Genomic DNA, 23,643 nt, shown 5'->3' with positions numbered 1-23,643 from the left:
GCAAATTATGGTGTGGCCACCCCAATTGCTGGACTTAAACCCAAAAGAACTTTTATGGGATCATCTAGACTGTCAAACCCGTGAAGTCTGTCCATCTTTATAAAATTTATGAGGAGCCTTGGAATAACGTTAGTCAGGACACTTATAAAATTAATCACCATAATGCCACATCTGTGTAAGGTAGTGATGAAACCTTGTGAAGGATGTTTTGATTAAAAATCAGTATAATTGTTAATGTTAATCATTTAAGTATTTTTTGTTATGAATTTTTCAATGCTTAATAAAAAAAAATCTTAAAATGATTTGTAGTGTATTGTTCTTTTTTTATATATTAAACTTTACATTGTCATAGTTAATTTCAAAAAAATTAATGAAACCTGTTGTCAAATGCTATGATTCAAACTTTTAGGATGGTATGTACATCCATTATGTATTTAAGTTAAACACACACATCACTTACTTCCTCCCATGTTAGTTTGTAGGTTAACATTTTTCTCTTCTTGTTACTTTACTAGAATGTCCGGTTGATGTTGCATGATGATGTTTCTACCAGTTTTTTGACTTGGAAACCTGTTACCTATACAACTACAGATCATGTTGTTGCACATTCTTCAGAGGTTACAGTGAGTAAAATTAAAGATTATAATGCAGACATTCCAGATAGCATAGCCAGGCATTTTGAACATAGTCAACTACATAAAATGTCAGCATGGAATTTTTCTCTTGGTTCACAAAATGATGGATTTTATAATAAAACAGAATACTCAATGTGGTAAGCTATTTTAAAGTCTTTTTATATATCTATTTTTTTTTTACTATATTTTTATATGTAACATTTATATCTAAACAGAAATGGTAAATCAGCATAATTATATGAACAACTGCAAATTGAGAGCTAAATTATATATTATTACACTGAACAACAAATTTTGGGTCATATCTTATTATGGGCATGAAAGTAAGTTTACTTTATATATTTTGGGGTGCTAAACACAGAAATGGTGCTTAAAATGGCGGATTGGCTCTTGTTTTTGAAAAAAGTAGTTTTTTATATATATTAGCATTAGCATTAGTAGAGGCATTTGATGCAAGAAAGCAAGCTTATGCAGCATCAGCCAAAAAAAAAAAAAAAAAAAAAAAACCACTTCCACTTCACCCCTCTGTTCGTTCAAAATACCTGTCCAGCTGAGCCTTAAACTTATTTAGGCTATCAACCTCCACCACAAGGGATGGAAGTCTGTTCCACCAACCAACCACCCGCTGGCTGAAGGCAAATTTCCGCACGTCTATCCTACATCTGTCTTTCCTCAATTTGAATTTATGCCCTCTCAGGTGATTTTTCTGAGCTAGAGGAAGAATCCCATCAGCATTGAGCATGCTTAAACCATTCAAGGCTTTATACACCTCTATCAGATCACCTCGCTGGTGCCTAGTCTCCAGACACTGTAATTTGCAAAACTTAAGCCTTTCTTCGTAAGAGCACCCTTTGTTCCATTCACTAATCTTGTTGCCCTTCTCTGTACTCGTTCCAGCAGCTCTACATCCTTCTTGAAATGAGGCCTCCAGACCTGTATACAGTACTCTAGGTGTGGCCTGACCATTGCCTTATACAAGGGAATAATCACCTCCTTATCCCTGCTGGAAAAATTCCTGTATATCATTGACAATACTCCATGAGCTACTCTTGAAGCCCGTCTGCACTGCTCAGAGAACTTCATATCTGCCTGCACAACCACCCCCCAAGTCCCTTTCATTCTCCACCACTGTCAGTGCAGTACCACAGAGTTGATACGTTGCTCTGGGGTTGCTGTTTCCATGTGTAGTACTTTACATTTGTCAATGTTAAACTTCATTTGCCACCTCTCAGCCCATCTGCTCAACCTTTCCAGATCCTGTTGCAGCAGCATAGTGTCAGTAGTGTCCTTGACAACCCTGCCAACCTTTGTATTGTCTGCAAACTTGAACATTAAGCTTGATATACCATCATCAATATCATTTATAAATACAGAAAACAATAATGGACCCAACACTGAGCCCTGAGGGATTCCACTAATAACATTAGTCCACGATGAGCAGTGTCCATTGATTACCACTCTCTGTCTTCTCCCCCTCAACCACCCCTTTATCCATAGCAGCAATTTGCCTCCAATGTCACACTGCTCCAATTTGTGTAGCAGTCTTCCATGTGCAACAGTATCAAAAGCCTTTCTAAGATCCAAGTATACAATATTAAAGTTATTCCCTGCATCCAGTTCTTTTGTGACTGCATCATAGTATCCAATCAAGTTGGTCAGGCAAGACTTCCCCTTAACAAAACCATGCTGTGTCTGAGCTATAACTGAAGTCTTGTCTAAATGATCCTGCAGTGCTTCTTTAACCAGTGCCTCCATTAATTTTCCTGGAACAGAAGTTAAGCTCACAGGTCTATAATTACTTGTGTCAGCCTTTGATCCTCCTTTGTGAATTGGGGTCACATTTGCACATTTCCAGTCTATGGGTACCTCCCCTGAGTCTAAGGAAGCCCTCATAATTATGGCTAAGGGTTTGCTTACTTCCTTTGCTGCCTCCTTTAATATAACTGGATAGATCCCATCCACCCTGGGTGCCTTTCTTGTGTTTATCTTCAACAGTTTCTCCTCCACTTTACTCCCAGTTATTTCAAGATTCTGTAGCTTACTGCTAGAGTTGAATACACCTCTGGCATTCCCCTTGCTGAATAACTCCTCATGTGTGAATGTCGATGCAAAATATTCATTTAGTTTGTTGGCCACCTGAGCAGGATCATCAACAGTTAACCCATCAATATCGAGTGGACCAATCTGATTCATCCCCTTCCTTCTAGAGTTTACATAAGTAAAGAACTCTTTGCTGTTTTTCTTTGCATCCCTTGCCAAGGATCTCTCGTAATCTGCCTTTGCCTGCCTAACCTCCTTTGTAACTTGGTTACATATCAACTTGTATCTATCATAGGCTTCTGTGTCATGTGTTAATTTGTAAGTATCCCATGCATTTTTCTTCTCTGCCATATGCCTCATTAGTTCATCTGACATCCATTTTGGCCTAAACCTTGAACAATATTTCTTAGTTGGTATGTAAAGCCTAGTAGCTTCCAAGATAAGTTCTTTGAATGCTTCCAATTTTGAATTTGCTGTTGGTAACATCATCAGTTGGTCCCACTGTATTAGAATTTAAATACTGTCTCAGTCCATCGTAGTCGCCTTTACGGAAGCAATAACCCTTCCCTTTACCCCTAATGGTAGTTACCTCTTTAAGTAAATCCCACTTCAGCACACTGTGATCACTGCCACCTAGTGGTTCATTTATCTGCAGATTCTTAATGCATGAAGAATCACTGCTGATAATCAAATCAAGAGTATTACTCCCTCTAGTTGCCTCCCGAACATGCTGATGTAGAAAACAATCATCCAATAAATCCACAAAAGCCCTGCTAGTGTGTGAGTAACCAGCCCCCAAATTCCAGTCAATATCTGGGAAATTAAAATCTCCCATTATAAGACTCTGATTTACTGGCCCACTCTATTTCCCTGTACAGTTCCTTATTATACTCATCAGAGTCATTAGGCCTATAGCACACTCCTACTCTCAATTTTGATCTCCCAATGCTTATGTCACACCAAACTGACTCAACACTGCACTGTCCAGCGATGTCGACTGGCTTCACTTCCTTGGTTTTTATGTGTTTCTTAACTAATAGCATAACCCCTCCCCCCTTCCTATCCTGTCTATCCTTTCTGTAGACGTTGTACTCCCCAAATTGCAGTTCTGCATCCCTTATATCTGTGTGACACCACGTCTCTGATATCCCAACAATATCTGCCTTTGATGTTTTGAGCAATACCTCAAATTCATCAAATTTATTTACTAAACTCCTAGCATTGGTGTACACGCAAGTATACCTGCACCTGTTTCTATTCTTAGCTACCCTAACACAACCGATGTGTTTACTTGTACCGCAATGGCTCCCAGCAGTCTCTGAAATACCATGCATCTTGTTTTTCAGGCTTCTGCTCATTCTAATAGAAGCAGTGCAAGAATCTCTTTCACCTCTGCCAGTGGCTACTGTCAATCTATTGGTCTTTGTCTCCCCCCAAGCTAGCAGTTTTCCAACCCACCTAACACTGCCTCGATAGCATCAGCAAATATTCTTGCACCCTTTCTATTTAAGTGTATCCCATCCCTGTAGAAGCAATCTCTCCTGTTAACAAGTACAGTCCAGGCTGAAAAAAATTCTACCCCTTGAGCCTTGCACAATCTTTCCAGGGCCGAATCGATCGACAAGGCTCTCATCATATACTCCCTCCTATCGTGTCTGGGCAGAATTGCAGACACTTTCAAATTCAACCCTAATTCTCGGCTTTTGTTCAACAGTGACCTGTACTTGTTAAGTAATTCTGCCGGTCTCCTACTCTTAATATTATTAGTGCCAACGTGTGCAACTATATCACCTTTTGTGCCCTTAAAAGATGATATTCGCTCTACACATCATCAACCTTTGCCCCTGGCAGACATACCCTGGTCCTGTTCCACCTATCTTTTTTACAAAGCATGTTCCCCGTTTCCCTGACGATAGTCACCAACAACTACTAGTTCCTTCGGGACCAGCGCATTCTGCCTTGGGGGTTGCCTCTGTGTCACGCGATGCCCAAGTGCAAGCTCTGGCGTTGATGTGGGCAGCTGAGAGCTTGATGGGCCCCTCAATTTAGTTTCTTCGAGGGCATCCACCCTGTCCTTCAAGCTCTCATATAGGCCCACAAGAAAGCCGAGTTGTTGCCTGATATCGATACACTCCTTGCATCGCGCACACACAAAGACATCCCCCTTGGCAGTATCATGTCCCGTACCCGATTGCTCTGCAAACATCAAGCAAACAGTGCATTTTATAAGGATGTGAGTCAGAGGACAACTGCTCCCCTCAGTTCTGCTCTGAGCCACAGCACTTCCATTAGCTTGAGCCTTTTGCTTTGCTGCTCTGGTCTGAGTCATGATTCCATTAATTTATTAATTAATTATAATTAATTATGTTATGTTATTAATTATGTTAAATATAATTAATTATATTACGTTTGTAATCTAAGTCGTTATATGTATTTATTTAAACGTACAATTTAACTGCTAACGAAGTTCAACTAACGCTATCTAGTACGGTATATAACTATCGTATCACAAGGCGGGAAAATTACGAACGGTAGCGGAGTTGAAACACGTGGAAACCCTTACCGATACCTTTATGCAATTACAAGGCCGAGTAAAGAATAAATACACCAAATTAATCAGAAAATCACAAAATAATGTTATACTACTAAATTTAAATCAAAAGTTTTAGAAAAACAATAATTTCAAATCAATAAATAAGAAAAATCCACTTAGCGGCTTTGAACACGACCGTCTCTAGTAGCCTCGTCAGCAAACTCAGCAAAATGGCTAAGGGTTTGCTTACTTCCTTTGCTGCCTCCTTTAATATAACTGGATAGATCCCATCCACCCCGGGTGCCTTTCTTGTGTTTATCTTCAACAGTTTCTCCTCCACTTTACTCCCAGTTATTTCAAGATTCTGTAGCTTACTGCTAGAGTTGAATACCCTCTGGCATTCCCCTTTGCTGTATTTATAAATGATATTGATGATGGTATATCAAGCTTAATGTCCAAGTTTGCAGATGATACAAAGGTTGGCAGGGTTATATATATATATATACACACACACACACACACATACACACACACGCGCGCACGAAGTATTTTTTTTATTTATTTGGAAACACGATGTAGCTACAAACATACCTGTATCAAACACCGGACCTTTTCGCCTTTCACTTGTATTCAGATTGGAGAACATCTCTTTTCACCATCCAGCAATAATTGGCTAACGTGGTGGCACTCCATTTGCTTTCGTATCTTTGTTCCAATTCTGTGATGTCTTGATGGAAACACTCACCATGTTTGTCGCTGACTGCACCACAGTTTGGTGGGAAGGAATCCAGGTATGAGTGCAATAAATGCATCTTAAATGACATGTTGCACCCTAGTTTTTCATAAGAAGTAATGAGATCTTCCACAAGCTGCCTGTAGTTACCGGCTTTAACATTTCCTAGAGAACCAGTCGAAACATTTCGAAAGGCTTTCTGTGCTGATTTCTTGCTATCACTAAGGACACATTCAAACTGTGTTCGTCTTTGAAAAGTTGCCTTATTTGTGGACCAATGAAAATGCCTGCCTTAATTTTCTCTGTACTTGTCTTGGGAATTTCTCTTGCAAGTATGTGAATGCAAGACCACTCACTTCCAAAACCTTCACGAAATTTTTCACGAGACCCAGTTTGATGTGGAGTGGTGGAAGCAAAACTTTATTTGGATCTACCAGAGGTTCAAATGCTACATTCTTCTTTCCAGGTGTTAATGATTTTCGTTGACACCAGCTCTTGTTCTCGTAGTGCATATCCTTGGCACGACTATCCCACTCACAGAGATGGCTACAATACTTAGTGTAACCCTTATGTAATCTTAATAAAATGGCAATTACCTTTAAATCACATATCTGCCATTTATACTTCTGATAGTGTATATCTAAGAGCATATGCAAGAGGCATTGAAGGCAGCATATTTCCACTGTGTAATAACAGCCTTAAGGCTAACCTTATGAAGCATCTATAAATAGTCGCCATTCTTCAGGAATGTGCCTCATGTTCATTTATGCCATTAGACCATCAACCTTACAGTGAGTTCATCTTTTGTTTGATAGAATTTATCATAATCTTTATTTCGAGTACGAAATGTTGTCACTTTCACAGAATGATCTAGAAGATTCCACTGTTGTAGCCTCGAGGCCAAAAGCTCTGCCTTATTCTTCAATAGTTCGACATCCCTGATGAGGTCATTAAGCTCACTTTCTGTGATCTTATGTGATTCAGAAGGATAAAGGTTTGGACAAAATGGCAGATCCCTTGATGTAGGCAGCTGCTTTACTTCTTCATATATATCAAGTTAATATTTATCAGTGTCTTCATCTTCATCAGAGTGTACAGAAAAATGATCGGGTGGTTCAGGAATAGGTAGTACTTCACTGTGAGGCACGGGATGAATTGCAGGTGGTATATTTAGGTACGTCACTGTCCACTTTTTTTTATTGTCATTCCTTTTCTAATAGGAGGCACCATACAAAAGTAGCAGTCTGTGAAGTGATTTGTTGGCTCCCTCCATATCATGGTCACTGCAAAAGGTATAAAATGTCCCTTTCGATTCACACACATGCGTTGAGTTTGATGAACAGGTAGTGCAGCATATGTATGGAGTTAAGGAACGCTTTCTTGATGCTAACATGACTTCACATATGTAACAGAAGTCATCCGGGCTATTCACACAGTTATGGAGCATATTTATTATTATTATTATTATTATTAGCTATATGGTGCAAGGAAGCCTGGGGCTTATGCTGTGCCAGCCAAAAAAAAATTCGAGAGAGAGAGAGAGAGAGAGAGAGAGAGTGTCAAAAGTAGAAGGGAATCACCAGGAAAGAGAAGAATGATGATATCCAGCTCAGGATCCTGGGTGTGCCAAGCCTGTACTCACCAGATGTGAGCCCCTGGGGTTATTAATCTTACACAACACAAATACTGTGCAAAAAGTAGGAATCTCATATAGAACATCCATTAAATGAGACCAAATCACCCAGTACTTAGCCATATTCGAGGATTACTGCAACAGAGTTGAAGATGCATTTGAGGCGAAAACAACTTATCACATGATGCAGACAAGGCAACAGTTGCCGATCACATGGTACAGAAACTGTGGTGTTGACATGTGTTTTGCCGAGAGCCGCAGTTGATAATGTAGAGTATCTCACTAATACGAGACCCCAACTGTAATTCGAAAACAAGAGCCAATTGACAAATTTTAATGTGATTTTCATGTTCAGCAGCATGAAATTAGTGAAGATTGGGTGTTTTCGTATCATTTTACATGTTAATCGGTGTTATTAACCCTTTTGTCAGTATATATATAATATACATTTTTTGTGTGTGGACTCTATGGAGTATGTATGTGTATATGTTCCAGGGTCATTTTGAATAATGCGCTCATTTATGCATGAATATTCCAGAAACCTTCAAATAGATGTCACCATATTTTATGTTTACAAGTAATTGTAGGCATAATTTATAATAGATGGCAGTAAGAAAATTGCTGTTGTGAAGTTTTTCTATTTCTCAGTAGGTTTTGTCTTCTTTATAATGCAAAAAAGCAAGTTTCTTTCTTCAGTAGATGTTTTCTTGGTTTTTCTGCCTGGTTTGAAACTTTATACCTGTATCAATATTCAGTCATCTTCAAACAAATTTTGCCTTATTTAATGTTTCCAAGGAATTGTAAACGAAATTTATTATAGATGGCAGTAAGAAAACTTTTAAATTCAGAATAAAAACTCATATCTCGTAACATCAGTGGTCTGAAATTGGCATACAAAAGCCAAAATTGAATAAAATTCTAAGGCATTCTGATGTACAAGTTAATGAAGCTGAATCATGTGATGCATTAATAAGAAATTAATACTTAATAGCTTCTATGTACAAAGTGTTCATTCTACAAAACCAGAATTCCACCAAGAATCTCACCCTGTACACTGCCATAGAAACTGTACTCAACTTCAGTTCCAAACATTCACTGGTGTGTGCCCATGCACATTCTGAAAACTTACTGCATGAGCCCACATTGCATCCAGGAACTCACTTGTAAAAGGGTTAATTCTTAACATTAATTTTTGTGCCTCCTTGATTAGTGCTAATATTATTTAACAAATAACATCTACCACTAAGGCTTGATTTATACTTTCTCATTATATTTTATCAAGTGGTAGAGAAACTATTATAGTCATAAAAATTGTTCTCCAAACATAAATCTGATTTTTTTAAAATTAACTTTTTGTTTTATTTTACCAGACACAACAACACTTCTTTTAGCATTTTTCCTCAGGAATTTCCAGCAAACCATTGGTTACCAATAGCTTTCTATATCCATACAGTTAGTAGACTCTTATTGTCTGCTTCTCTTGTAAAATTTTATGGAATCCAGTACTGTGTACCAGTAATATTCTTAAAGAAATTGTAATCTGACTTTCCTCTATCAGCTGTTAATATTCAGATAATAGTCAGTTCACTTATTTATCATCTATTTTATATTTATTATATTTAGAGTGCACCTACCTTCTCGCAACCTTTTCTTTTAAAGACTGTAGGAAAATTACTTTGAATATTTTCCTGCAGTCTCTACATTTCAATGTTAATATTATTGACATTCACATTTGAACTTTTATCCATGTCAGGCCTGTTACAAGCAAAAAAAAAAAAAAAAAAAAAAACACTATAATTTTTTTTGTTAACTGTTTAGTTATTTACTTATGTTTGATTATTCTTAGAATTGTACAACAATTGTCTAACACTTGTGCTAATCACTTAGTGCTTTAATATCCTTGAATATGCTTTACTTACTATTACATAACTTGCATTTTTCATAAATGTTCACTCACTCACATCATGATATCAGTTTTGTTAGTTGCCAACCATGATAATACATTATTTATTGTTTTCACCACCAGTCTGTTGGCAGCATTGGCATCTTGTTAATAAATAAAGTAAATAAAAGTATAAATGAGTTAATATATAGCTGTAAACAGCTGTTTTTATAGTGAGAATTTTAGATTTAAAGCTAGCTGAAATGTCAATACTGGTGTAGAATCTAGTTCGGTAAGCTTGTTTAACCTCATTTACTGTTTAGGAAGATTTATTTTGGTTACTGGTTTATGGAATTATGTGGTGGATTATGTTTTTATATGAATGTGTATACAGTCACTCCTCGAGATAAGTAAGGGTTATATTCTTGAAAACTCATATGTTGTTTGTTTTTTTTTACCTAAATTGAATCTTATAAACATATTGTTTACGAATTAATTATTTTAGCAATCTGCTCATATGATACATACATGTATGGGTAGAGAAATATTGCAGTTTACATTGCACATGTTTAGCCAGTCAAAAGATTCTCCTCTTAACTTTGTTTGTGGCCTTTCTCAAGAAACATATATTCATAAAAGATTCAAATTGATGAAAGACAGTTGTAGAATAGATGTGCGGAAGTTTGCCTTTAGCCAGCGGATAGTTGATTGCTGGAACAGACTTCCATCTGTTGTTGTGGAAGTTGATAACTTAAGTAAATATAAGGCTGAACTAGACAAACATTTGAAGAGATCGGATGGGTGAAATGGGAAGGATTTTTTTTTTTTTTTTTTGCTGATGTTATATAAGCGTGCTTCTTGCATCATATGCCTCAACTAATGTTAATGCTAATATTGAGTAGATTGCACGGTCACCCTCTTTTTCTCATTATAGATTGCCATGTAACTGGATAAGTCAGCATAGATACAGCGACCAAACTTTTCAGTTGCTGTATCTATGCTGACTTCTCAGTGTTTAGGGTCCATTGATTTCAGTTTTAAACAAAGCAGTGTCTGTGAGTTGAAATGCCTTGGCTAGTCGCTTCACTGTAATTTTTTTTTTACTTTGGCAGGTGGTTCTTCCGCCTGATTTTCTTCCTCTGCTTTCCTGCAGGCCTCAGATTCAATCAAATCTTCATTAGAAAATCCTTATTGTGACTTTTAAAAAGTTCGGTAATATCCTCTTCCTCCACCTTAGGCAGCAGGTGTTGTGCCAACTGCACTGCACTGCACACACACACACACACACACACACACACACACACACACACACACACACACACACACACACACACACACACACACACACGTGTGAGTTGCCTCTTCTACATCAGACAATCCCTTGGGGTCGTAAACCAATTTGGGGCAGAATTCTTCCAAATGCCATTCATAATTGTCAACTTTATTTCATTGCATGCAGCTGCAACAATTTTTTATTGCATCAAGGATATTATAACTCTTTCAAAATTTATGGAGGGTAATTCCAGTATCAACAGCCTTGATTGCTTGTGAAAACTTAATATGAAAGTAGTAAACTTTGAACATCACATGGCACCTTGATCCACTGGTTGCAGCAGTGAGGGTTTCCCCCCCCCCCCTTAAGAAATCCCAAACACGAGAGGTATGAGAACTTATAGTACTTAGACATCTTCTGTGTTATCAATGACAGTTTATTCTTGCAAGATTGTTTTGCCATTGCAATTTTGGTTTGAATCTCTGTTTGACATGAAATGTCCCATGTAAAAACCTACCCTAGATAACTAAAATGATCAACCTGCTCGATTCTTTCTCCATCAATTAGAACCTTTCTCCATCGATATTAGAACCTATAGTATTTAGTACCGTGCTTGGGTTGGAGGTTGAGAAGCCAAAAGAAGATATTTGTTGACATTAGACTCTAACTTCTATAGACTTTAATTTTCAGGAAATACGTATGAAGGAAGGTTGTTCCAGAAAACGACAGCTGAGTGAATAAATGAGGTAAATGAAAAGTTGGTTCTGTCAGTTTGAAGTTGGACACTAAATGGATGTTGGCTGGTGGCGGCACGTGTTTGGACTGTTTTGAAAAAGAGAGCAGGAATTATAGAAGCCAATTCAGAAGAACAGTGCCCGTGGAAGTATCTGTACAAAAGGCATACAGCAGAAACAGTACGTCAGTGAGACAGAGAGTGGAGATACTCTATTAAAGATGGGTCATTAATTAACCTAACTGCCCTCTTCTGAATTGAATCTAGAAGCCGGAGAGAGGTTTGGGGAGCACCGCCTCAGATGTGGGAAGAACATTCCATGGTAGGGCGGATTTGTGATTTGTACAGAGTGAACAGCTGTTTGGAAGAAAAGTAATGCCGAGAGCAAAAGAGAAAACCAAGTTTTTTAGACGCAGAGGAAGCAATATTTGTAATGTGCTTGTGCCAAGAGTGATTAGAAGTCAGGGTAATCCCCAAAAGAGATATATCACATTGCTTAGAAATCGGAGTATCACGAAAGATAAGCATAGGAGCAGAGAATCCTTTTTTGTTAGATATAACACAAGACTGAGTTTTAGAAGGATTGAAATCAACTAAATTGTCTTTGTCCCACTGAAGAATTACCTGGAGATCAGCATTTAAGGAATTGGTAGCAGATATTCGAGAAGTTGAAGCTGATCGAGCAGGGCAAGGTGTCTCAAACTGGAAAGTGGAATACAATGTGCTATCATCAGCAAAACTATGGATAGGATTTCCAGTCAATGGAAGCAGTTCATTAATATACAAGAGGGAAAGAGTGGGGGAAAGAACTGAACCTTTGCGGACACTAGCATTAGTGGACAAGTTAGAAGACAGAGAGCCATCTACCATCACCCTCAGAGAAAACCAGATAACCAATTACAAAAAAACAGTTGGCAAACCATAAGATGGAAGCTTGTTTAGAAGACCTTTATGCCAAACCTGATCGAAAACATTTGAGGTGTCAAAAACCACTGCTTGTGTTTCACCAGACTTTTCCATTGAATTTGTCCATAAGTGGGTAACATAAGCCAGAATATCATCAGTGGGTGACACTGATGGAATTCGCACTGGCGATCGTCTATCAGACAGAAGGTTTCTAGATAGTTTAAGAGTTGGCAGTTAATTGAAGTCTCCATTATTTTAGGAGTAGAAGTAATTGCAATGGGACGATAATTGGATGGGAGGGATTTGTCACCCTTTTTAGGAACTGGCTGGATATGAGCAAATTTCCGAGCAGAAGGTAAAGCGCCTTTGGAATAAGAAAGAGAAAAAAAGTCGGCAAAGAACAGGAGTAAGTTCAGCAGCACAGGTTTTAAGAACAAGTGTAGAAATACCATCAGGACCTGGAGCATATATTCCATCATCAGGAACTGATCCACAGATGGGAGAAATGTGTTACTATAGATGGAGAGTACATAGAAAAGGATTAATGTTCCTGTGAAGTTTCACCTTTCTAGGGCTATTATTTCTAGGTAAGGGTACAAACTTTTTGATACCTCCCCCTTGTATTATGCAGAATTGCATGCTTCCCAAAAAGCTGAAACCATCTGGTGCTAGTCTTGAAAGTGGCCTCCCTGATGTTCCACTTCTCCTTTAAATTGTACAAAGAATTTGCCTTTTCTTGGGTGGGGGTCCAATTTCAGAAATGGAAAATTTATTCCATTTTTGAAAGTGGATCCTACCTCTTTTTTTTAAATAATTGTTTTGTTCAGTGCTTTCAGTGATGCAATCTTTGTCCTGTATAATCCTATTTACAATTGTTACAGGACACTCCATTTCAAGTGTAATTTTGCAGACTTCTTCCCTCTTAACTTCACTGTCACTACCTTTGCTAAAATCATTCTTATACTTTGACGTGGTTGAATGGTAATTTTAACAAAATAGGAAAAAACTTTAAGATTATGAAAAAGTGTAACAAATGATTTACACGTGTACATGAGAGGTGAAGCACAACTTCAAAGAAATGTGTGTGAACGGGAAGCCTATGCCAATGGTTTGGAACACTTGTTGACCATTTTATAAAGCTGTGAAATACACAAGCTGAAGAATTGGAGTAAATAGTTGCAATGTTTAAAGAAGTTCTCAATATTTATTTTCATAATAAAGCTTTTGGAGATTTCTTGATGGATACTGAAGATTACAAATACAAGGTAGGAGAAAAACTTTAATTATTCTTCCACCAGAGTCATCAGTTTGCTTATTAAAGTTTGCTTATTATAATAAGCAAACATAAGTTTGCTTATTATACAGAAATTTAATGCCAAATAAAACTTTGGTGAACAACTCTATTTAGAATATTTTAAAAAATTGCAAATTTTAATTGGGAGAAACTAAAACTTGACTTTCAATCTAGAATATAGAAATTAAAATAAAAAAAACAAACATTTCTTTTATGTTTGAGTTAAGTTATTGTTAAGCAATGATGAGTTAAAAACAATGTTTCTTAATCTTTGCATGCAGCATTGTAAATATGAAAATCGTTTGTGGTAATGTTTTCTATAATACTGCTTTAGAGTAGAAGTTGGCAGACACCTAGGTTGTTAGTTAACAGAAATGGTCAAAACTAATATGTGAAAATTTGCATGTGTACAAAAGTTTGAGATGAAACAACTGTTTTATAAAATACAAATTGTATAAATGATTATTTTTTTATTACAAAACTTTTCTTAAATGCATATTCGTTGATTACAGAAACTAGGTGTGTCTGGACCTGTATCTGCCAATTGGGGAACCCCAGTGCCCAACTGAATAGAACAGTGTTAAGAAAACATTGTTTGGTTTTTTGTAGATTTTATAAATACTCTTTTCTGGAACTTCAGAAAGGGGAGGGCACAGTTAATTGAACCTGTAAAAATATATGTTTCTTAGGGTGGAAGGCTATTTATCATCTCACCGTTTTGAGGAAAAACATTTGACACCAGGAGAGTAGACAAAAGTGATTATTTTCACTTTACTGCACATATCTCTCACTCTATTTCTTCTAGCAGCAAAGGTTAGGAGACAGTTTGTAATGTCACACTCAACATAATTGTCGAAACTAACATTATTCTGAGCAGTTTGCAGCCATTTTTAATATATGATCATCTGCTATTGAGATGCCATCAGGAAGCATACAATAAAGGTCTGCTTTGTCGGAACAGTTCCTTATGCTGTGTGCATCACATCTAAAATCGAAGAATTTTTCTTAATTTTCTGATTTTAGTGAAATTTGGGATGACTTGACAAATCTCTCTTAAAGTCAAATATAAAATTTTATGAAAATTCATTGGTTGAGAGTTGAGTTATTACATATAGTCAGACAGACATGGTGAAGACAATAGGCACTTTATGCATATATGCTAATACACCTAATAACTTACAGCTAATGCTTCTAACCACATGACAATTTTGCTGCAAACTGCAATGGGATTAAGCTTGTGACATACTATTGCTTCTTGTAGTTGTGATATAATTAAATTGGAAAAAAACAAAGGAAATGACAAAGCGAGAAAAATATAATTTTCTGCTTGACATTGAAGGTCAACATTTGCTTTTATGTTTGCATGTTTTTAGAGACCTTATTCCAGCTGCAGCTACACCACTTTGTGCAAAGTTCAGGCTGTTTAATTACTGTCGTTCAGGCTGTTTAATTACTGTCGTTCAGGCTGTTTAATTACTGCATGATTGCACATATTGTCGTTCAGGCTGTTTAATTACTGCATGATTGCACATAGCCGTAGCATATCACAAGCATAATCCTGTTGCAGTTTGCACCAGAAATTTCCACATGGCCTGAAGTATTAATTGTAATTATTAATCTTTAGTTGATTACACCACATACTTCATTTTTCCAATTAGTTATAATTTATAATGGTTGCACTTTCAATAAGAATGATTAAGACACTAAGAGCCATTATAGTGCTTAAAACTTTAATTAGTATAGAGGGTGCAATACAAATGAATAAAAAAATGTAAAACAGTTATCCTCTGGCCCTATAAATAGCATTAGCATTAGTAGAGGCATTTGATGCAAGAAAGCAAGCTTATGCAGCATCAGCCAAAAAAAAAAAAAAAAAAAAAAACCACTTCCACTTCACCCCTCTGTTCGTTCCAAATACCTGTCCAGCTGAGCCTTAAACTTATTTAGGCTATCAACCTCCACCACAAGGGATGGAAGTCTATTCCACCAACCAACCACCCGCTGGCTAAAGGCAAATTTCCTCACGTCTATCCTACATCTGTCTTTCCTCAATTTGAATTTATGCCCTCTCAGGGCCGACCGGGCTAGCCAGGTGGGTAAAGTGCCTGCCTAGCAACCCAAAGGTCGCGGGTTCGATTCCCGCCTCGGGCTTGGATCAAAGTACTGCAAAAACCTTGGGAGGTGCACTATGGCCACAGAAGCCGATGCGCCAACAACTACCAAACCAAAACCAAACCAGCCCTCTCAGGTGATTTTTCTGAGCTAGAGGAAGAATCCCATCAGCATTGAGCATGCTTAAACCATTCAAGGCTTTATACACCTCTATCAGATCACCTCGCTGGTGCCTAGTCTCCAGACACTGTAATTTGCAAAACTTAAGCCTTTCTTCGTAAGAGCACCCCTTTGTTCCATTCACTAATCTTGTTGCCCTTCTCTGTACTCGTTCCAGCAGCTCTACATCCTTCTTGAAATGAGACCTCCAGACCTGTATACAGTACTCTAGGTATGGCCTGACCATTGCCTTATACAATGGAATAATCACCTCCTTATCCCTGCTGGAAAAATTCCTGTATATCATTGACAATACTCCATGAGCTACTCTTGCAGCCCGTCTGCACTGCTCAGAGAACTTCATATCTGCCTGCACAACCACCCCCAAGTCCCTTTCATTCTCTACCAGTGTCAGTGTAGTACCACAGATTTGATACGTTGCTCTGGGGTTGCTGTTTCCCATGTGTAGTACTTTACATTTGTCAATGTTAAACTTCATTTGCCACCTCTCAGCCCATCTGCTCAACCTTTCCAGATCCTGTTGCAGCAGCATAGTGTCAGTAGTGTCCTTGACAACCCTGCCAACCTTTGTATCATCTGCAAACTTGGACATTAAGCTTGATATACCATCATCAATATCATTTATAAATACAGAAAACAATAATGGACCCAACACTGAGCCCTGAGGGACTCCACTAATAACATTAGTCCACGATGAGCAGTGTCCATTGATTACCACTCTCTGTCTTCTCCCCCTCAACCACCCCTTTATCCATAGCAGCAATTTGCCTCCAATGTCACACTGCTCCAATTTGTGTAGCAGTCTTCCATGTGCAACAGTATCAAAAGCCTTTCTAAGATCCAAGTATATAATATCAAAGCTATTCCCTGCATCCAGTTCTTTTGTGACTGCATCATAATATCCAATCAAGTTGGTCAGGCAAGACTTCCCCTTAACAAAACCATGCTGTGTCTGAGCTATAACTGAAGTCTTGTCTAAATGATCCTACAGTGCTTCTTTAACCAGTGCCTCCATTAATTTTCCTGGAACAGAAGTTAAGCTCACAGGTCTATAATTACTTGTGTCAGCCTTTGATCCTCCTTTGTGAATTGGGGTCACATTTGCACATTTCCAGTCTATGGGTACCTCCCCTGAGTCCAAGGAAGCTCTCATAATTATGGCTAAGGGTTTGCTTACTTCCTTTGCTGCCTCCTTTAATATAACTGGATAGATCCCATCCACCCCGGGTGCCTTTCTTGTGTTTATCTTCAACAGTTTCTCCTCCACTTTACTCCCAGTTATTTCAAGATTCTGTAGCTTACTGCTAGAGTTGAATACACCTCTGGCATTCCCCTTGCTGAATAACTCCTCATGTGTGAATGTCGATGCAAAATATTCATTTAGTTTGTTAGCTACCTGAGCAGGATTATCAACAGTTGACCCATCAATATCAAGTGGACCAATCTGATTCATCCCCTTCCTTCTAGAGTTTACATAAGTAAAGAACTCTTTGCTGTTTTTCTTTGCATCCCTTGCCACGGATTTCTCGTAATCTGCCTTTGCCTGCCTAACCTCCTTTGTAACTTGGTTGCATATCAACTTGTATCTATCATAGGCTTCTGTGTCATGTGTTAATTTGTAAGTATCCCATGCATTTTTCTTCTCTGCCATATGCCTCATTAGTTCATCTGACATCCATTTTGGCCTAATAAACCTTGAACAATATTTCTTAGTTGGTATGTAAAGCCTAGTAGCTTCCAAGATAAGTTCTTTGAATGCTTCCCATTTTGAATTTGCTGTTGGTAACATCATCAGTTGGTCCCACTGTATAGAATTTAAATACTGTCTCAGTCCATCGTAGTCGCCTTTACGGAAGCAATAATCCTTAAATAAATAAACAAATAAATATATACTCTTTATTGTATAACAAGAGAGAAAATGAACGGTGCTGTTGTACATAAAATTCTTTGCAGACAGGGAGGCAAGGGATTAAAGTTGAAAGATATGTTAATAGATTATAGGCAAATAAAGTAAAAAGGTTAAAAATTATACAATAATGTGATGGCATAACATAAAATACAGAAAAGTTTTTAAGAGTCAGTCAGGCCAGGGGCTACAATTCCAGGATTGGAGTATGAACAGACCAAAGAGGCATTTTGCAGTGTTTTTTTATCCACGACAAATGTTTTGGAATTGCATTTGGACTCCAGAATGATGAAAAGTTGTTTAGGTATGAATATGTCTGTTATGTAGTGTTAACATCTGTGGGAGCTGTGGAGGCCCGGATTTCACTACCATGGAGGATTGCTGGATAGATGGTGGCACTAATCAAGTTCTATGTTGTTAAAATATTCTTGACATGGAGAAGTTGTGTTTTTGAGAGCCAATGAGCTTCATAAACTGTGACTGTAGGACATCTAGAAGTTTATGGAAGGAAAGTCTGGGGAGGAGGATGGATGAATGAAACACTTGAGAAGTAAAGTTGAAAGAACAGGAAGCACAGTGGGGTCCATTCGCTCCAGGGGTTTAGTATAGCCAAGCCATGTCAGAACTAGCAGAAATTCTACATCAAGTAGAAGCAGACCCCACCCAGCAGAATACTGGATTTGCAATGATCTCACCCTAGTCAAATGAAGTTAATCAGTCTAGTAGTTATGTCTTGGCCAGTGGAAAGTCAAGTCCAGATGATGAGTCAATGAAGATCAGTCTGGTAGTTGAATTCTAATTTTTCTGCGTAAAGCCTTACTGGTGAATTCAAAGAAAGCAAGGAAGGGGAATTCCCTCTTGTCACAATTCTTGTTTGGTTTTCAAGACTTGCTATAATGTCTTTGTAGTAGGGCAGTCATAAAGGATGTCTCCATTGATATACACTTGCAGTTAGGTATTGGTGACAGACTTGGTTCAGATAGTTTGGCATTCAAGCTACCATGTCCAGAGATAAGGTAAATGGAAAAAAGTCCCATGTAAACCACATTAGATGCTGTTTTTGAAACTCCTGGACCATGGGCAGACTTCGAACGGTTGCTCTTTCAAGTATGTTATTGCTCCAGGCCTATTGCCAAAGCTAAGTAAGCTTGGTCCTAATTCTGGTTATTTCCCCCTCTGTTGGTCTGTAACATAACTTCATGTTTAATGGGTGGTTTTCCACAAATTACCTGCAGTGCTCTTGTGAAAACCATTCTGCTGGCTCTGGAGATTGTGAGCAGAATAATGCAATAATCTCTTTTGGACAAATTCAACCACAGTTCTGTATCTCCAGCCCTTGGGGTCTCACTCCTTTCTTTTGACGCTTGTGATTTTTGCCTGCAAGATTCTGCTCTTTGCTTTTGATATAATCACAGCATGGAATGAAAGAAATCTTGTCAAGAAAGGGCAGTGCATCCAGTTGACTTGGGTGGCCAATGAAATGTTAAGTCAGTTTGGTGTGACATAAGGACTGAGAAAATGAAAATGACAACAGGAGTGTGTTATAGGCCTAATGACTATTAAAAAACGAGCTGTATAGAGAAATAGTGCACCATTAAATCAGAATGCCTTATAATGGGGGATTTTAACTTTCCAAATATTGACTTGAACTTGTGGGTTGGTCACACGTGCACACACTTAGCAAGACTTCTGTGGATTTATTAGATGACTATTTTCTACAGCAGCCTGATAGAGAAGCAACAAGAGGAAGCAATACTTTTGATCTGATTATTAGCAGCAAAATCAAATCTGCAAGTAAAAGACTCACTGGGTGGCAGTGATCATAGTGTACTGATGTAATTTGCTTAAAGACAACTACTGTCAAGGGTAAAGCTTTTATAAGTGATTACAGTGGTCTCAGACAGTTTTTAAATCCTGTGCAATGAGCCCAATCAATGATGTTACCAACAGCAAATTCTAAATGGGCATCATTCAGGGAAGTACTCGTAGAAGCTACTAGGCTTTTCATACCACCTAAAAAAAACTGTTCGAGGCTTAAACCTAAATGGATGTCAGATGAACTGATTCATCTGATATCCAGCTGAACTTGCATCATTTATCAATATTAAATTTGATTTTTCCCTATCCTCTTGAAAATCATGTTTTAATATTAGTAATACTACTAATATTAAAACATGATTTTCAAGAGGATAGGGAAAAATCATTTCTTCTCTTGTTGAATTAAATCTAAGTATGTGGTTGCTCAAGCAAAAAGCTTAAAAATAAACACGGGTAAATCCAAGATTATGCCTGAAAATAACTTTCTACCAAACTTGTTCTTTCATCACAAAGTCAAAAATAACCTTAGTTGTGATCACCCTAAATGTTAGAGAAGCAGTTAGAGAAGGAAAAAATAACATAAGAATTCAAAGTTGTAAATTTCCTAAAAACCTTATATGCCCTTTACTCAAGAAAAGGCAGTGCATTTAAATGTGTTGAGGATTCTCTTTAATCAGGGCAAGCATATCATATCATGATACAGCAGTCATAGTGACAGTACAAGAATTCATAAGAGGAAACTGTCGCATTTCTATTGTAGAAATTGCCACACCATTCTGGCATTGGTTCAGCAGATGCAGTCATTAGTGAGGAGTTTTGTTTTTGAAAAGTGTGTGCTTGATTAGATTACTCAGCATATAAAATCGGAACTGAAGGAACAACAATTTGTATGCTTCTTGGACAGTATAAGCAGAAGGAGATGCCTCCTCAGAACACAGTGACCAGAGATGAATCCTAACTGTACTGTTACGCACCAGAAAGCAAATGTGCAAGTTGAGAGTAGTGCCATACAGGCTCATCTCTACCTAAGAAAGTCTGTATCCAAGCATCAGCCAGGAAATTGTTACTGTATTCCAGGATTATAAAGGAGTAATTCTGAAAAATTATCAAGAGAATGCAAAAGCATTGACGAATGACAGATATTGTATTTTGATGTCCTCTGTTGTGTACATGCAGCACGATAATGCCCATCCTCATACTGCCCATTCTACGGTAGATCAGACAGAGGAGATTAATTTGGAGTTATTACTCCATTCTCCATGTTCACCAAACTTAGCTTCATGTGATTATCTTTTTTGGCCACTAAAAGATACACTAAGATGACATCACTTCCCATCAAATGAAGACATCAAGACACCAGTGCACAAATGGCTTCAACTCCAACCACAGAACTTCTTTTCTCAAGGAATCCAGGTATTGGAAGAAGTGTGTAAAACAGTGGGGATTACATCGATGGTTGGCATGCATGTTTCCCAGTTTGTGAAATACATATTTAGCTTTTGCAGTTTTCATTTGAATTTCCTTTATAATATAAATAAATGAAACATACAAAGTAGTATAAAAAGAAAATAGACAAACTACCTATATGTTTCCTTCAAGTAACTATCCAGCTTGCCTTTGAATTTCCCCAGGTTGCAGCCTTGTCTACCCACAGAGTTAACATATTCCAACAATTAACAAATGCCAGCTAAAGAAAAATTCCACAGTCTAGTATAAATCTCATCCCACATAATTTGAATTTATGGTGCCTATTTCTGGTTTTATTTACATATCTGCCAACTTTACACATTTAAAATGGAGAATCTGTCTTTTTGATTCAATTTGACTACTTTATCTTACCGCCATTACAATATTTCTGCATCTTTTTATAATAATGTAACATCTTTTTGTAATAATGTTTTTCTCCATCTTTTTCTTTTCACAAAAACTAGTAAAGCTATGTTAAAATCGATTTTTTTTAAAAAAGTTCTGTAAATTTCTCATTTTCTTTAATGAATGTGGGCAAACCCTCAGAGTAGTTTGCCATAATTTAGCAATGAAAAAAGCAGACTTTATTTTGCAGGTGCTTCATTTGCAATACAGCACATAATCCAACCCAGAGCAGATACCCTTTCTCAATTTAAAAAACAAAGTTAACAGAAGAACTTAAATTTTATTAAAAATTAACTCGCATTGCTAATAAGTCTAAGTAAAAGCCAAAACACTGCACCCCCTATCGATAAATTAGTAAAGGCTGCCTTCCTTGTGAATCACAGTTATAACAGACCAATGAGATACAAGTAGAGACCATATGTCTTGAACTTCAAAACAGTTGATGTATGATGAACTCATCAGTTATATGCCACAAAGTAGTATAAATGTTTAAATATCATTATATATATTTATAAATGTTTTAAATATCATTAACTTTAACTAAAATATAAGAACAAGTTTTTTTGAGCCAAAGTGAAATGAATGAATTTACACAAAAAAAAACACATGTATATACATTTTAAATAAACTAAATTATTTTCAGTAATTAAAGAGTAAATTAAAACTAAAAAAAGATTGAAATTTGTATAATGGTAGGGCGATCAAGAGCAGTGACTGAATCATAAATGTTTTTGAAATAAGCTTGTGTGTTTCTTAGGAGTGCTGGATGTTATAATTGCTGAAGTAAAGTATTTTCTGTTTAACACTGAAAAGATTGAACTTTTATATCATGGTAAGGTAACCAAGAGCAGTGACTGAAATCATGTGTTGATTAAATATTAAGCTAGTGACATCAGTAAAGAACTATGGTAGTTGTACCATCTCTGCTATAAGCACAGAAAATCGAAGCTGAAGAAATAAAATAGTTGAATATATAAAATTAACTTCTCATGACTTAGTTTTATACTTGCTTTGTTTTTTTTTTCTTCTCATGACTTGCATTTTTTTAAGTCTGTAACTGTTGCTTCCTACACCAAATTTCTCTGCAGCAAGTAAGTATGCATTGCATTTCATCATATTAGTGAAAAATATAATTGCTAGCCATCTTCCACCTATTTTTTTTATTTGCGCCACAAGCTGGCAAGACTTTACGGTTTTCATGGCGAAACAGTGAGTTGACCAGAGCAATCACAGGTCGCAGCTGATGTGCAAGGAATGCTGGTAAATAATGTCATGCCACTACAGTAAATATTACCAAAAAAGGCAATATTCAAGACAAAAGATATATTAATATAGAGATCTTATTTAAACCTCATTTCAGTCACAATGTTTAAAAATAATTTCAGTTGTATAAGATTTAAATAAACTTCTAGCCTGTGCAACAGCAAAATTGAGTGGATTGAAGATTGATTTTAATTATTTTTTTTATTTCTATCTTAAAAATGTGATATTTTTCACTAAAAGCTTGCTTCTTTTTTTTTTTTTTTTTTTGTCTTTGTCTTTGTCTTTAAGGTCTGTAATGATTGGTGTTGGTAATCCTCCCGTGGAAAAATTATCACTACTTGTGCTCATTCTCACAACCATTGGACTTGGAGCACCTGTAGCTCTTATGATTGGAGGTGGAACTTACTTAGCATGGAGACAACTGCGGAAAAAAAATGATGATTTGATGCTAAGTCGAGACAGCATGTGTTAATAATACCTAAAAAAAAACAGTTCATTCTTCAGAGTGGTTTTACTTGTGATACCTCACTGTGCATCAGTTTTGAAATACACTCAAAACTCGCACACATCCTTTATGATTAAGACAATGTGTAAAAAATTTTTTTAAATTTTCACATTTGTAACTATAATCAGGTGTTATAGAATTATTTTCATCCACATTTATAAAAGGAACTGACATGAACAGTTTTCTGTTTTTCAGCAGTGTTAAATAGTATTGATGTAAAAAAGTTAGTCTTCATCTAAATAACTTGCTCAGGGAGATTCGTGAATGTAGTATAGAATTTAAACTTGACTACAATAGTTCATATTGCTTTTTAAGGTTCTGTTCA

General features: G+C 37.0%; 1 protein-coding gene across 1 annotated transcript in view; it reads left to right on the top strand.

Annotated features, from left to right (window-relative positions):
• LOC150083267 (glycosylated lysosomal membrane protein A-like) overlaps positions 1-23,383 on the top strand; it is a 132,088-nt gene extending 108,705 nt beyond the window's left edge. Inside the window, exons 5-6 of the mRNA XM_090377139.1 lie at positions 516-772; positions 23,102-23,383. Coding sequence (XP_090233265.1) covers positions 516-772; positions 23,102-23,285 — 441 coding nt within the window. The 3' untranslated portion in view covers positions 23,286-23,383. The remainder of the gene's footprint in view (positions 1-515; positions 773-23,101) is intronic.
• The last annotated feature ends 260 nt before the right edge of the window (positions 23,384-23,643 follow it).

Source organism: Mastigoproctus giganteus, chromosome 7 (genome assembly GCF_048544385.1).
Source record: "Mastigoproctus giganteus isolate SK-2022 chromosome 7, ASM4854438v1, whole genome shotgun sequence".
In the NCBI taxonomy this organism is placed as follows: domain Eukaryota; kingdom Metazoa; phylum Arthropoda; class Arachnida; order Uropygi; family Thelyphonidae; genus Mastigoproctus; species Mastigoproctus giganteus.
Note: the sequence above shows the minus strand (reverse complement) of the source record. Positions and strands in the feature narration are given on the sequence as shown.